Source organism: Pleurodeles waltl, chromosome 3_1 (genome assembly GCF_031143425.1).
Source record: "Pleurodeles waltl isolate 20211129_DDA chromosome 3_1, aPleWal1.hap1.20221129, whole genome shotgun sequence".
NCBI lineage: Eukaryota > Metazoa > Chordata > Amphibia > Caudata > Salamandridae > Pleurodeles > Pleurodeles waltl.
This window is the reverse complement of record NC_090440.1, coordinates 539,449,533-539,465,511: the sequence shown is the minus strand read 5'-3', so window position 1 is coordinate 539,465,511 and position 15,979 is coordinate 539,449,533. Positions and strand designations below refer to the sequence as shown.

The following is a 15,979-nucleotide window of genomic DNA, read 5'->3' as shown; positions in this document are numbered from 1 at the left end:
TCGGTCCAGACGTAGCAGCACCGCCATGCTGTTACACTCCTTTACTGAAAGCGAGCCTCGCTTTCTGAAAGCTCTGGGTTCTTAAATCTGGCAGCAAGAATAACTGTGCATACAGATTTCGTCAGAACTTGTAACTCTTTAATTAACTCCACCACCGCCCCTATGTAATGGTATCCCAGCTACTGGTAGTTCGGGGCGGTGGTCTTAACCGGGACAAATACAGGAATTATTTGGAGGTGTTGAGGAGCAAATTATAGTAATGCATAGTGCAAGAATTAACAGTTCAGTACTTTGATGAGGAGAGTTGAAAGAAAGGGTGTTTTTGATACAGTAGTTACATTGCCAGTTTATGCAGAGAACAATAAAGAGCAGTGGAATGCTCAAAGGTGAAGGATGAAGCTTAGGTGAAACGCATGGCAGCGGAGCTGTGCATGCTTTAGGATGGCATGAGGAAAGCAGTGCTTAATTTGAGCCTGCAGGGAGCAACTGCACTTATTTTTGAGGGCCTGCACTTATTTTTCTGCATCAGGCGTTTACTGCGGGCAAAAGAAAAATGAAAAAAAGCGTCACAAAGTGGTAAACTTGAAAGCTGCAGGAGTGAGTTGAAGAGGCCTGAGACGGCTTTAGGATTACACTGTCTCAGTATTCTGTGCTCAAACATTTAATTACAGCAGCCGCGTGCTTCATAGGAGAGCGCTGGGCACCGGCACGCTTTTATTTGAAAATTAAGCACTGGAGAAAAGACTGTGTAGGAGCTGAGGTTAGTGTCATGACAAGGGGCTTCTGAAATTAGGGAAGAAGTTAGGCTTGTGATTTAACTGGAAAGCCTTTTCAACAATCCAGTGCATGACCTAGAGCAATGAGGTTACGAGGTCTTACTGGAACCTAAAGATGTGTCCATCAGGTACGAATTGATGTCCACATTTGGGAAGGTGTGCTTTTGCCATGGTGATATAAACTGCCTCCTTATCTGTGCACCAGTTATGATTGATATTTTGCTTGATTAGCGAATAGTCATCGCCTTTGTTTGATTGCTTAATATGCCTACAGGACTACTGTATCATTGGCTATGTGTAGATCACATTTTTATATTAGAATGTAATCACTTGTGTATTCTTGTGTGTCCTGTTGAACTTTTTTTGCCAGACACTCCAATGATTCTTGCATATATATATGTATAGGCCCTCATTTCGACCTCGGTGGTCTTTTTTAAAGACCCCCGAGGTACCGCCGTTCTGAAGACCACAAGTGCAGGCGGTTTTCCACGCAGCGTATTATGACTGCTGGCAGCCCTCCGTCCTTTTTCGGACGGAGAGCCGCCAGCAGCAATACTGGCGGTCAGCGGGGAAGTGGAGGCTGCTCCACTGCCCCGTCATCAGAACCACCGCCCACCGAATCACGTCCCATGATTCGGTATGGTGGTGTTCTGGTGATGGGGAGTTGGCGGCATAGCAGCCCCCATGGATCCCATCCCCTCCCGGAGGATCAACGGACAAGGTAAGTTGATCGCCCGTATGGGGAGCGTGGTGGGGGGGGTGCTGTGTGTTGTGTGCGTGCATGGGGGTGTGCGTGTGAGTATGTAGAGGAGGTGTGTGAGTGCGTGTATGCATGCGGGGGTGTGTTGTGTGTATGGGAAATGTGTGCTGGTCGGTCTGTGTGCATGTCTGTAAGTGCGTGGGTATGTGTTGTAGTGTATGTGTGCGTGTAGGGGTGTGTGTATGTGCATGTTGGGGCTGGGGGTGGGGAGGGTGTGTGTGTATGTGCATGTTGGGTGTAGGGAGGGGGTGTGTCTATGTATGTTGGGGGTGCGGAGGGGGTGTGTGCATGCTGGGTGTGGGTAGGGGGTGTGTGTATGTGCATGTTGGGGGTGGGGGTGTGGAGGGCGGTCCAGCCACCTTTGGGGGTGGCCGGGGGGTGGGGGGTGTGGGGGAAGGACTCGGGGTGGGGGAGGGTGGTGGTGTAGACCCCTATCAGTGCCAGGGAAGGAATTCCCTGGCACTGATAGTGCGTACCGCCATGGATTTCATGGCAGTTCCAAACCACCCGAAATCCATGGCGGTATGCAGGGTCCTGATACCGCCGACGGACTGGTGACGGCCGGCGGGCTGGAGACCGAAGTCTCCAGCCCAGCGGTCGTAACCGCCCTGGCGGTCGGAGTGGAGAAGTGGCGGATGACCATGGTGGTAACCGTCATGGTCATAATTTAAAAAAAAATCCGCCGGTCTGTTGGCGGTTTTACCGCCACTTCTCCCCCATCCGCCAGGGTCGTAATGAGGGCCATAGTCTTTTTACTGGTACTAGAAATCTCCTAAGATTTACTTAAGAATGATTGTACTTCAACAGAGGTCTTAGATGTGTTAATCCATGTTACTGAACAATGTTCTTTCAGACAAGACAACTAGAGATTTTGATTTGTTGTAATTTAAATACCCCTTGACTCCTAACCTTTGCGGTAAACTGGAGAGCATTCAAGTATTCTGCAGGCATCAGAAAACCTTGAATAAGATGAATCAAAGAAACATCAGGATCTAACTTATTTATCAAGAAATAACTTACACAACGCTATGTGCTCATTTATTGAAGTGTTGTGTTTTGTCAGTAGCCAGTAAGTATGGGGGGAAAGAGGGCAGGTAAGCTGGACCAAAAGCAAAAGATACTTTTTAACAGCACTGAACAATATTTTTACCACCCTATTTCCTCTACATAGTCTCGTAGTATTAACATTTATGAACCAACGACATGGTTACCAGGTTTCTCTGGTCCATGCGTGATATGCTACTCCAGTTGAGGTTTTTTCCTTTGAATTCTGGGACTTGACGTCTTGTTTTATAATTGAATGACCAAGACTACAATCCCAGAATTCAAAGGAAAAACCTGGCTGGGGAGCACATTACTGATGGACCTGAAAAACCAGGCAGGACTGCAAAGACAGCTCCTGAGGGATTCACAATGCTGAAAATCTATAGGATAGCATTGGTCTATTGCAAAAAAGTAAATAATTCCTTCTTATCTACACCCCATTCTGAATAGATCATGAATACTGACCATATGATAACAATTTACATTGCAGATTATATGAACATTTATCACCATTGTTGGCCTGTTAGTTAGCTCTGGTCCAATTTATCTCAATGTGTGATATCAAATTGAGCACATTTCACATCTCCTTACGCCTATGGATCACCAGATGCAGCTGCAATAAGACTCCCAGATTAGAATGACAGCTGTGTTTCACACACACCTCCTCCTGTTTGACAGCTGTCACTGAAATATTAATGGATCCAAAGGGTCAACACTATTCTGCCTTTAAACGCAGCAGTGTGAGCCTCTTCTTTGACAGTGCCAGTTAAATCTATGCATCGTCTCCACATCCCTTAAGCAACTAAGCCACAGTTGAAGGTCCCCTAGCACCCATGTGTTTGTGAAATGTCGCCGTCTAGGTGCTCTTAGGAAGTTCTTAGAAGACCTCACCAACCATTTTGTATTCTGTGCTACTTCGTAGGTGTTGGGCAGAGGGGTCTGGCGTGAATTAACCTAATGAAGTTTGTTGTTGATTATTGTTCAGATTGAAAGTTACGTTGCTGAGAATTATTAGAGGGAGGGGGGCAAGGAATAGTAGAGGGCACCGAATGCCATCAAGAGCACAAGTGCAATTTCCATTACTTGCAGCGAGGGTATGTTACTGTAGCGTGAGCGTTGAAAGGAACTAATACTTATTATATGTTCTAGAGAGAAGTGGAAGGAATACATATATTTGGCTGACATGGTCATAAGTGATTTGTTCAAAAGGAGTCTGGCAACACCAGACTTAATCAGCAGTGTGGACTGAGTGAGCAAAAGTAGTCTACTTGGTATGAAGAGGCAATTATGGCATTGTCTTTTGGATCCATCTACAGTAGATGACTGCCATGACATGGAGGAGAGAGGTACTAGTACGATTTGACAATTATGAAGTAAGTCTGATTGCAGAGAAGTAGTAGAGTCCATATAAGAAAGCGTTGGGGAAATCTTTGCAGTACGAGTGCAAAAATGCCTGTCCCTAAATGTGTCCTCTTCTTGTCTATAAATGCAGCATCTGTCCAGTACAAATTTCAGCACAACTTGTGCATTTAACTGGAACTACTTTTTCCACTTTTTCTCAGGAGAGTCATTTGAACTTTTAGGTGGTCTGACCATTAATATGATAGTGGTCCAAAGCAGAAAAACATAGGCTTCTATTCGCTATAAATTCACTTTCTGTGGCAAGCGTTTGACCATAGTGAAAGAAGTTACCGAACTACCTGTTAGTTCTTGGGGTGCCCAGTCCTGTGAGTCTAACTTCATTTTCTGTCTTACAGCCAGAGAGGATTTCTGGTGAGCAGTATGGCATCCACTCTGACGTCTGGAGCTTGGGGATTTCCTTTATGGAGGTAGGTGTAGCATGCATTAGAAAGGTGTCTACACTCAAAATTTAACATTGTCATAGTCTAGCTAAAGAGGAGTTGTCCAGAATGTATATACATCTTCATTTATGGGGTACTCTAGGCGAAACATTCTATTTTAATATGTATTTATGTGATATTTGAATAGCCCAAATCTAGCCATAAAGGCAGTGGAGTGCTGAACAGGGTCAAGGGCAAGCATACAGTCAACAAGTGATGGATGGGTTAGGTTGCTGGATTTTGGATATGAATCTGCATTGTTACGTAGTGCTCTTCAAATAGGTGTGACTTCAACTCTTTCCTAAAATGGAGTAGCATTAAAGTGGTCCTTATGGATATGCAGATGTTGTTCCAGATGCTGGGTGCATAAATGGCATAAGCCTGCTGCCTTGCTTTTCTTTTTTTTGTTTTTTGCACTTCTCAGTCTCCACTCTTATGGTGATCTGGCTGCAGGTATGCTGAGAGCATCCAGAGATGGTGAGCTTGTCTTAAAAAAAAAAGTGGGGGTGCTGGTCATGATTGGTTTGTAAATGATGCAGCTGGTTTTGATGATGGTGCAGCTGAAAAGGGACGACAGTGGAGTTCCATCAGGATGAGGACAATATGATCTTACTTCTTCCAGCCCTGGATGGTAGATGCTGCAACATGTAGGATACCTTAAGGGGTACCAGTGTGAGCTCTGGGAGGAATACGTATGAGGGATGTTATATAGGAAAACCTGGTGCTCAAAGAGCCAGTTGACAACGTATTAACAACAATCGTAACAGATAAGCGGTGCTCTTGTAAGGGAAAACACCCTCCTCCCCAAAACCTGAACAGTCTATGACTGACAGACAATCCACATTTAAGGCACACGTTAAAGAGCATAATAAATCATATCTTTCTCTTTCATTTCAAGTTTTCAATATGTATATGTGTATTGTTTAGAAACAAAACCCAAAATCCAAGTCAGCGTACTCGCGGGACGTCCTTCTACACAACTTTTCATGTTATTTCCTGTCAATATTCTTCAGTTAATGTGACATGCGGATGCATGACGGAACTTATAATATGGAGATGATCGGACCCAATATTTTGTTGTAAACTATTGGCATTTACCAGCCCTGATGAAGTCAATGGGTTACTTCCCAAGACGAAACATATGTTGGCTGAGTCAAAATTGAAATTATCATCTGGCACATACAGAAGGACTGGAAATTTGTTTGACTTGATTAAATTGGAATACTGTCTGAACCACATAAAAGTACTGAATTGTTGTACTTCAATATTCAATAATATTGGATTTAATTAGGATATGTTGATTTGGATTTTTTTTCCCTAAAGATATGATTTATTTTGCTGTTTAACGTGTGCCTTAAATGTGGATTGAGTTCTGGGAGATGGGTGCTACCACCATTCAGATGACTTCAAGCGCCCCAGCCATTTGAGGGTTTGAACATCAGCTCTGAAGTCACTTTCTGTCATAGGTGGCATGTACAATTACTGTCATAAAAAAATGTGGCTCTTGTTTAATGGAAGTTGATGGGTGAGAGGAAAGACCAGCCAACCTTTGCAGAATTCAAACCTGGTTTGCGTTTACACAATCGAAGCTTGATGATGCACTGTCTCTGTACTCATCACCAACTGACCCACCTCAGTGTTAAGTAACCTACGTTTATGGGTGGATGACTAATAAAGAAAGAGAGATGTGAAAGTGACAAGCAATTGGGTGTGGATAGAGATCGGAAGAGATATGAAAAATTAAGCAAAATAGAGATAAAGACTTGGAAAAGATGGTAAAAGTACTCCGTGTCTTGGAGCCTTCACTCACTTTCTTCGACCACATGGCATGCATACTCATTAGTTGTATCTGCAGTAAGGAGTCTGTTGGAGTGCTGGTTATAATTGTTGACAGTAGAGTATGGGTGGAGTGGGGGTATTGGGAAAAGAAGAGAGCCTATTTGCTAAGTGCAAATGAATCAATTGTGTTTTCTTCATACTACCAATATCCAGTCTGGCTCCTATTTCCCAGATATGGAATCCCTAGAAATGCAATAACCAGGATCTAGTTTACATTGATTGGCTCTAAGAACAGGAGCTGATGTGGGTGCAAAGCCATGCAGTGGAAGGTGGTTTTGCGGTGGGACTGTGTGATGCACTTGCAGGCCTGTGGCACTTTAGTTGACACTTTGCAGTCTCACTTCTAGGCCGCAATGTTCTGCACAGGTTGGAACTAGAAAAGAGCCAGATGTTGAAGCTTTGGGAATTTCAAATTGATAGTGACTTTAGCCTAGGTGGGCGACCCCATCAAGTTGCTAGTTTCAACCTTAATGCAAGCAATTCGCCTACCACCAACGAAAGCACTATTCCTGGAATACCACAGACACTGAGATATGGATTAACTCCAAGGACGGTTTGAGGCATGGGTTCTCAAGCTTGTGAGAATTCCTCATGCCAGTCCTGAAGCCAGGTTAATATTGTAAAAGCAGTTGTTTCTGGTGTGTCTCACAACGCTTCATGTTGCGCTGTAGTTTTTGACACAGTAGTGTATTAGAAGATTCCTCTGTAGTGTTTGGGCGCAAGAGCCCCTGAGATGTGCCTCTCCCCTCCAGTGTGCCCTGAGGATTGTCACTTCGTAGTGACCTCAATTTTGATCTGTCTACACCGTGTGGAATACCTGCTGCTTTGCCAATGCCAGCAAACCGATTGCGCACACTCCACATTGTATATGTGTCGGGCATCAACTTTCTCAAAATTAGTAAAGACAGTGTTTTTGGAAGCTGTAATTGAAAACCATCCATAAGATCGTGGCTGAAACACCCGGCATTGCTTTAGTGCTCGGCAGACATCTTTACTATAGTGCTAAGCACAGCTCAATTAATGTAGGCCTGTGCTTAAAGCAACATTTTTCTGGATGCAGACATTTAGGGGGATCCCAGAGCATGATTTTAAAACTATGCACAAGACTAAACAGAGCGTCAGCATATATCTTATTGTTTGGGCTGCGCAAAGAGCTCCACTGAAGCCCAGATAACATCACAGAGGCCCAGCACCCAGCATCACAGAGGCCCATCACCCAGCATCACTTCATGAATTATCACACAGCATCACTGAGGTTCGTGCCTTACTGTCACTGTAAGGCTCAGAACACAACATCACTAAATGGCTCATCACACATTATAGCGGCTAGACATCACGTTAGGGCGGCACAAAGACCATCACTGAGGCCCAACACACAAAATCCCCGAGACCCGGCACACAGCATCACTGAAGCCCAGCGCACAGCACCACTGAGGCCCAACACAAAGTATCTCTGAGACCTGGCACTCAGCATAACTGAGGCCCAACAGAGAGCATCACTGACGCCCATCACACAGCATTTCTGAGACCCAGTACACAGCATCACTGAGGCCCACCACACAGCATCACTTCATGACTGATCCCACAGCATCACTGAGACCCAGGCATATAGGCCTCCATCTGCGGAGCCTGACTGCGCATCCCCAAGTTTCTGGGAGCCGAAGCGACCCCTGCCCAGCTAAAAGTTTTATTAGGCCATGTGCCTCATTTTTGGGCAGTCCAACAATGCTGGAGTGCCTTTGGGTCCCACAGAGTCGGGAGAGGCTCCTTCGCGTTCCACACCAGCGGCCTCGGCTTCGACGTGCACTCATGGATCCATGCTTGGTTCCAGAACAGCATCAGTCATACCATCTCTACCTTCCCCGCCTCTGTTCCCAATGCTCATGGTGCCGCCCGTGCCCCCGGGCGGCACCGTCCCCATCCTCAGTGACAGGAAGCTGGATGGCCATCATATGACGCCGATTTGTGCACTGACAAGAGCCATGCCTCCTATGTCGGATCCTGAGACTGTTCCTTATGGACTAGGGAATGGTGAGGAATGGGAGGGGTCGCTGGACCATTTAGAATACCAACTCCAAAATCCTTTGCATTGGCGTGCAAACTTGGGTGAAGCCAGTGGACTGAACACCTCCTTAGAGACTGGCATGCTTTCTTCTCCTACAGTGGCTACGGAGGAGGGGGGTTCATATTCAATGTTGGTGCGAAGAGCAGCTGAGGTCCTGCACATTTGAGCTGCCTTCGGTGGCAGTCAGGACTTACCTCCTGATAGAGGTGCTTCAACCTGAAGCTTCATCCTCCGAACCTCTTCTCCCTTTCAATGAAGCCATTACAGATGTCCTACTGGGTACCTGGTCCAAACCCAACACAAGTGCTCCTATGAACAGGACAATTGCCTGCCGCCATCGCCCTGCTCTGGGCAACCCAGGTTTCCTCAAGCGACACCTCACCCCTTAGAGCTTGGTTATCCAAACCTCCATTTCCCAGGGCTCGTTCCCTTCCACACCACTGGATAGGGACCCCAAGAGGCTGGAAACTGTTGGGAAGAAAATGTTTTATTCCTCCAGCCTGGCATTGCAGTCCATGAACACCGCCTTTTGGGCATGACTTGTGGGATACAGTTGAGCAAGTGCTGCCACAAGTCCCGGAGGAGGCCCGGGCTTTACTTTTCTGTAGGAAAGTGCCCCTGTTGGCATGGTTCCCTCCCCTCCTTCCCCCCACACTTTTTACCTGATATTGATGCCAACTTGACTGACGGTGTGCTGGGATCCTGCTAACCAGGCCCCAGCCCCAGTGTTCTTTCCCTAAAACTGTACCGTTGTTCCCACAATTGGCACACTCCTGGCACACAGTTAAGTCCCTTGTAAAAGGTAAACATGGTACCAAGGGCCCTGTGGCCAGGGTAGGTCCCCAAGGGCTACAGCATGTATTATGCCACGCTGGGGGACCCCTCACGAAGCACATGCACACTACCACTGCAACCTGTGTGTGCTGGTGGGTAGAAAAAGACAATGTCGAGATGGCACCCCTCTCAGGGTACCATGCCCACCAACCACTACCTGTGGTAAGTCACCCCTCTCGCAGGCGTTGCAGCCCTAAGGCAGAGTGCACTATACCCCAGGTGAGGGCATAGCTGCATGAGCAGTAGCCCCTTACAGTGTCTAAGTCCATTCTTAGACATCGTAAGTGCAGTCTGGCCATATTGAGTATATGGGCTGGGAGTTTGTCATTACGAACTCTACAGCTCCATGATGGCTTCACTCAATACTGATAAGTTTGGTATCAAACCTCTCTGCACAATAAACCCTCACTGATGCCAGTGTTGGATTTATTGAAAAATGCACCCAGAGGGAATCGATGAGATGCCCCCTGTATGTTAGCCAACCTGGTAGTGGTGGACTGACCTGTCTGTGTCAGCCTGCCACTTCCAGACGAGTTTCTGGCCACATGGGGTGAGAGCCTGTGTGCTTTCTGTGGCCTGAAACAAAGCCTGTCCTGGGTGGAAGTGCTTCACACCCCCCGCAGGAACTTTAACACCTGGCGGTGAGCCTCAAAGGCTCAGGCCTCCTGTTACAGTGCCCCAGGGCACTCCAACTAGTGGAGTTGCTCACCCCGTACTAAGCCCCACTGTGGTGGCAAGTCCGGCGGGAAAATTAGGGAAAGCCAGGAGGAGTGACCACCTCACTGGGACCACCCCTAAGGTGTCCAGAGCTGAGGTGACCCCTCCTTGCAAAATCCTCCATCTTAGTTTGGAGGGCAGGGACCAATAGGGATAGGTCTTTGTCCCTCGCCCCAAAGGAAGAGGACACAGGAAGGGTGTAGCCATCCTCTGGATTCAGCCTGCAGCATCTAAGTGACCCCCGGGGCTCCCCTATAGGAAAGCATTGGGAGCCCGACGCTGTGTTTTCACCCGGCCGCCCCTGCGCCTCTGAGGGTGTGTGTTTGGTGCTGACCTGTGGCCCCCGGTGCTCTCCTAAACACCCCAGGTCTGCCCTCCGAAGATGCAGGTACTTACCCGCAAGCAGGCCTGAATCCGAGTGCCCCTAGTCTCCGTAGTAGCCCACTTTAAATTTGTCTCAGCTTTGACCTCTGCACCCGGCTGACCCCGTGTTGCTGGTGGTGAGTGTTTGGGGTTAACTTGAACCCCGACCAGTGGACCACCTAACCCCAGGAGACTGGAACTGTAAGTCTTGTACTTACCTCAAAACTGTACTAACTTTTATTCCCCCCTAGAATCATTTCTGAAAATTGCACTGTGAAATAGATTATTGCTATTTGTTCGAAAACCATATATCTTGCCAAAGTAAAGCAAAGTGGTAGTGATACATATGTTGGATAGTTACTTGCACATGTACTTACCTAGAACTTGAATCTTCTGATTCTAGAAATAAAGTAACAAAATATATTTTTGCTATATAAAAATGATTGACCTGGAGTTAGTCATTGAGTGTGTGCTTCCTTTACTGTCTTTGTATGTATACAACAAATGCATTGCACTACCCTCTGATAAGCCTAACTGCTCGACCACACTACCACAAGAGAGAGGTTTAGTATTATCTACTTTAACCTGTGTCAACCGTCTGCAGAACTCCTGGACTCTGTGCACACCATATCTCATTTTCTTATTATAGTATATAAAGAGCCAGCTTCCTACATCTCCCAAGTTGGTGATGGGAGGGACGCAGCAAAGTTCACAATCTGATGTGAACTGGACACGACCGATTCACTAGACAGAGTGGTTGCATCAACAGTTGCCCTTCGTCGCCACACCTTGTTGAGGATGTCTGTCATTTTGGGGGATGTACAAGCCAATCTTGTGGACATGCCCTTTGATGGCACCTGTCTCTTTGGAGAGAAAGCAGACTCTGCGCTTGAGCGTTCAAGGATTCTTGTGCTACCGCCAGGTCCTTGGGCCACGCGATGGCCCCTCGTCTCCCTCAGTTTGCTTTTTGCCCCTTTTACATCTACAGAAGGAGCGCCCTACCATGTCCATTCCCATCCAGCCATCCTGCTGCGCATGTTGCCCATCTCTGCGTGGCCGAGGATGTAGAATCTACCGCCCTCTTGAATCAGGGATCCAGGGGTCTGGCCAAAACCCCAACCCCTCCACTGCAGTCATCTCCAAACCTTCCTAGTCGGACTCTTCCCCACAAGGGACCAGTTGGAAGCAGGATCCGCCATCACCTGTCAGACAGGTGGGTTTTGCAAATAGTCTGAAGGGGCTACTCCCTCCACCTCAAGACTACCCCTCCATCCATACCACCATCCTACATTTGGATTATGGAGGATCACTAGACACTTCTCCGGGAGAAAGTTACAGCTTTTTTGGCCAAGGGAGCCATAGAGAGGGTTCCCATGCCAGAGAGGGTTTTCATGCCAGAATAGCTTGTGGTTGGTATTCCCGTTACTTACTGGGACCTCTGCCGTATCCTAGACGTTCAGTCCCTCAATGTCTTCCACAGGAAGGAGAAGTTCAAAATGCTCACTCTAGCTCAGGTTGTATCTGCCCTGGACACAGGAGACTGGATGGTAGCGTTGGACTTACAGGACACTTGTTTCCATATTCCCGTCCTGCCTGCCCACAGATGTTAGTTGTGGTTCACAGTAGGCCACAAGCACTTTCAATTCACTGTGCTCCCCTTTGGCCTTAACAGCACCTCTCCAAGGTGATGGCGGTGGTAGCGGCTCATCTGCGCAGGCCAGGGGTTTCAGTTCTCCACCACATCGACGACTGGCTGTTGAAAACTGGCTCGCCCCAGGCTGTTGACTCCCACCTTCAGACTATGGCGGACCTCCTGCATTTGCAAGGGTTTACTATAAACGTGCCAAAGTCACACCTGACTCTCTCAGATGCTCCCTTTTGTTTGAGCTGTTGTGGACACAGTGTAGTTTTGGGTTTATCCTCCCGAGCGGTGAGTCCAGGATATTCAGGCTATGATTTTTTTTTAAATCAATTTTTATTAGTTTTCATACATAGGTATACAAGATCGGTCTACTATAATAATATCAGATTGCAATAGGCAGAACATATGTATGGTAGTAGTGCACAGATTACAGTTTCAGGGGTGGATAGTATGTGAAAGTACTACCTTTGGGTCTTGCTGTGTAGGGGTGAGATCACAACTCTCACATTAGGGTGCTCTGGAGGAGGCCCAAATGGTAATTGTGTGATAATTTGCTAAATTGTTATTGAGAGGGTGATATTCAGGCTATGATAGTGATGTTTCAGCCTCTATCTGGATTTTGGTGAAAATGGCTCTGAGGCTGCTGGGCCTCCTGGCCTCCTGCATCCTGCTGGTGAATCAGTGGGGACCTGAAGTTTCAGTGGCTGCATCATCAGTGGAATCTCTTCGACATATTCCAAATCTTGGAGGGAACTGCGCAAGGTCTGCAGTGGTGGCTATCGTACCACAACTGGGTCAGAAGCAGATCCCTGTCCCTTCCCCAACCAGAGCTGACAGTATTGACAGACGTGTCACTCTTGGGCCGTGGTGGCCATCTGAGAGATGTGGAAATCAGAGGCCTCTGGTCTCCGGCGGAGTCCGGACTCCACATCAGCCTCTTGGAGCGTCGGACGATCAGGCTAGCATTGAAAGCATTTCTTCCCTCTCTCAAATGTAAGGTAGGGCAGGTATTCACGGACGACACCAAAGCCATATGGTACTACAAGAATTAGGGCCGGTGGGGTCTTGGACCCTTTGTCAGGAGGCTTTGCTTCTCTGGACATGGTTGGAACAACAGGGCATATCCCTGGTGTTTCAACATCGGCCGGGCTCTCTGAACTCCAGAGCGGATTAACTCATCGGACAAGGCTTAGTCGATCGCGAATGGCGTCTCCATCTGGAGGTGGTGCAGGGTCTCTTTTAGCAGTGGGAAGAGCCTTGGTTAGGTCGGTTTTCCTCGCAGAGAACGGGCAATGCAAACATTATTGGTCATTGGATTTTCAAAGGCAGCAATCGCTCTGCAACGTGTTTCGTCTTGAGTGGAACTTGGGCCTCCTGTACGCCTTTCCGCCCATACCACTTCTGCCCAGAGTTCTCAAGAATGACTGGGCCCAAGTAATCCTTGTGCTCCAGACTGGGCATGAAGAGTCTGGTATTTCGAGCTACTGAGCATGGCCTTTGATCCTCTGCCCAAACTGCTCCTTTGGGAGGATCATCTGTCGCATGTAGCATTGGAGGGTTCTTCACCCGAACCTGTCCATTCGCCACCTACTTGCATGGAGCTTGAGCGCACGCAGTTGACAGCTTTAGACCTTCTGCCTGAAGTCTGCCATGTTATCTTTGCCGCCAGGCATCCCTCCACCAAAACGGTATACGCCTGCCGGACCAAATTTGTGGTACAGTGCACAGACAAGCCTGTTGACCCCCTTTCTGCCCCCCTCTCTCTGAGGTGCTGTTGTTTATCCTTTCCCTGGCCCAGCAGGGCTCTGCTATGGACACTCTCAAATATTATTTATCTGCTATCTGCGTTTTTGAGGTTGCCTGATCAACCTCTTTGTTTGTCTCCTATTGTTTCTAGGTTCCTTAAAGACCTTACTCATATGTTTTCTCCATCCCCATTCATTATGCCCCAGGAGAGACAACTATTAGTCTGTATCAAATAGAACTGTTTTACGTTTAATCAATTTCTACTGAAATGTTTACATTTAAAGCACTCTAATTAGTGAGGGATTGTTAGTAGTCTTAGGGAGAAAGGGAATAGGTGGAGAGAAAAATGGGTGATAAGTTTAGGAATGATGAGCCCATAAGTGTGAGGAGTAAGTAGGGTCTAGAGTGAGGGTTGTAAAATGCTGGAGGATTCAGTGATGAAAGAGCAGGTTCAGAGTAAGAAATGTGAGGCGCTAAACGGAAACAGAGCATGCATTAAGTTCCATCAATGATTGACAGTTGGTGAAACGTAAAACTTACAGCATTCTGTTATTCTCTGTAGAGCTGTGTCACAATGTTGGTCTAGAAGTTTTAATGTCAACATTTTGTCTCCAAGAAGCATCTGCATCAGAGGCTATTAAGAAGATGACCAAGAATCCCAGGCTCCTAAAAATCCCTATTACAATTTTTGTCTTTCAATGCAGTGAAGGGGCAATTCTATGCAGTCACTACTCATGTCAAAAAGACAGATTTCCCTATGGTACTTCAGTCTGGCATTTTTATGATACCGAGCTCTAGAATCGCACTCTTTCTGAAATGTGTTATGCCTTTCAGTAATAGAACTCCACAATGTCATAACTGAAGGGTCATTCTGGGCTGGAACACAGCAGATCGTACTACACAGAATATCCATTATTGAATTGCCTTACCCTTCTTGGAGTCACTGTAACCCCAAAAAAGTTATCATCCACTGAATCTCATGGGTTTCATCAAAGTAAAAACTAAGGGCACAATAAGGGTCCAGACAATATAGCCCCCCTCTCCTTGTTGGTGGTAAGAAGGGGCAGGAAGAATGCTGGCAAGGTAGCAGACTGGCCTACATCAAAAGAAGTGACCAACTTAGGAAATAAGGAAGCTCTTGCCTGCAGGACCAGCTTTTCTGGTAAAACCATGCTTAATGGAGGTTGAACTGAAAAAGCCTACAGCACATTATCTTGTCTAGACAACTTGATGGCAAGAAGAAAACAGTCTTTAGTGTTAGAGGGAAGGAACAACCGTGTATGGGCTAACACACTGACAGTGCATCACATTTTTGTAGCCCACTCTGAAAATTGCCCTTGGTTTCAAAATGAGGCCATCACCCAGGAAAGATGCATTTAATGGGCGGGCAACAAGTAGATATGTTGACATTAACCACCTCAGAGGGCAGAATATTATTAACTAAATAAATATGATGGACTGTGGGTACCTTAGATGATAGTATTTGTACACATTGTGTACCCTGTATCACAATCTAAACAGATTAATGAAGACAAAGACGTATATAGTCTGTTTTGTACATTTCTCCCTTGTGAAGTTTTTCATACTTGATCTTCAGATCGATTTATCTTTTTCATTTTAAATTGTTTTTAAAATGCGCCGTATTTTGATGAGTATTGCAGTATGTAAATGGACATTGAAAAACTGTGTTCAATTTGCCTTTGAATGAATTAATTGTATTTAGATCTATGTAAGATTAAAGCTCTTCGCACTTTGACATCTTTGTGTTACCAAATTGTGTTAGCCCCTTACCCACTGACGGTATTGAGTTTGATGTGAGAAAGGTGAGTCCTAGATGTGGGTTGCTGTCTTAGTCTGAGGTATTTTATTCCCAAGGGGAAATATTTTTTTATAGGAGTTGAGGGTTTGCCTTGTGCCTAGAATTATGTCTGCCTGCTGAGAGAAGTAAAGAGTGTCATGTCCTGCAGCAGAAGAGACTATCAAGGATAAATCCTTAGCTGTAAATATTGATTTTTGAGGGGCATGGCGTGGGACGCCAAGATGGTGGGTGCTCCTTAATGTAGCTGCTTATGCTGTGACCCATCTTGCTTAATTCTTGAGTCTGGAGGGGCTCTTTGACTGGTGGCTCCCTTGACAAAGGGCTGTTCCCTCTGCGGCCCCCCTCAGGTTCCCCCTGATCTGTGGGTCGCTGGCACACCCATAAAGGAGGGCTCTGGCAGAGAAGACCTTACACGCTGGGCTGCCAGCAGGACCAGGCGACACTGAAGCCAGCCCTGTCAGAGTGGTGCAAAGAAAGGAGGGGGCCCAGACCTGGTTTGGGGGCAGTGGCGGTGCCTCTTGCCCCTCCGAGGA

At 46.8% G+C, this 15,979-nt stretch overlaps 1 protein-coding gene across 1 annotated transcript in view; it reads left to right on the top strand.

The window, feature by feature from the left end:
* The window catches only part of MAP2K5 (mitogen-activated protein kinase kinase 5), a 1,242,853-nt gene that overhangs the window by 629,246 nt on the left and 597,628 nt on the right, over nt 1-15,979 (top strand). The window contains exon 16 of the mRNA XM_069222863.1: nt 4,338-4,409. Within this exon, the coding sequence (XP_069078964.1) occupies nt 4,338-4,409 (72 nt within the window). The remainder of the gene's footprint in view (nt 1-4,337; nt 4,410-15,979) is intronic.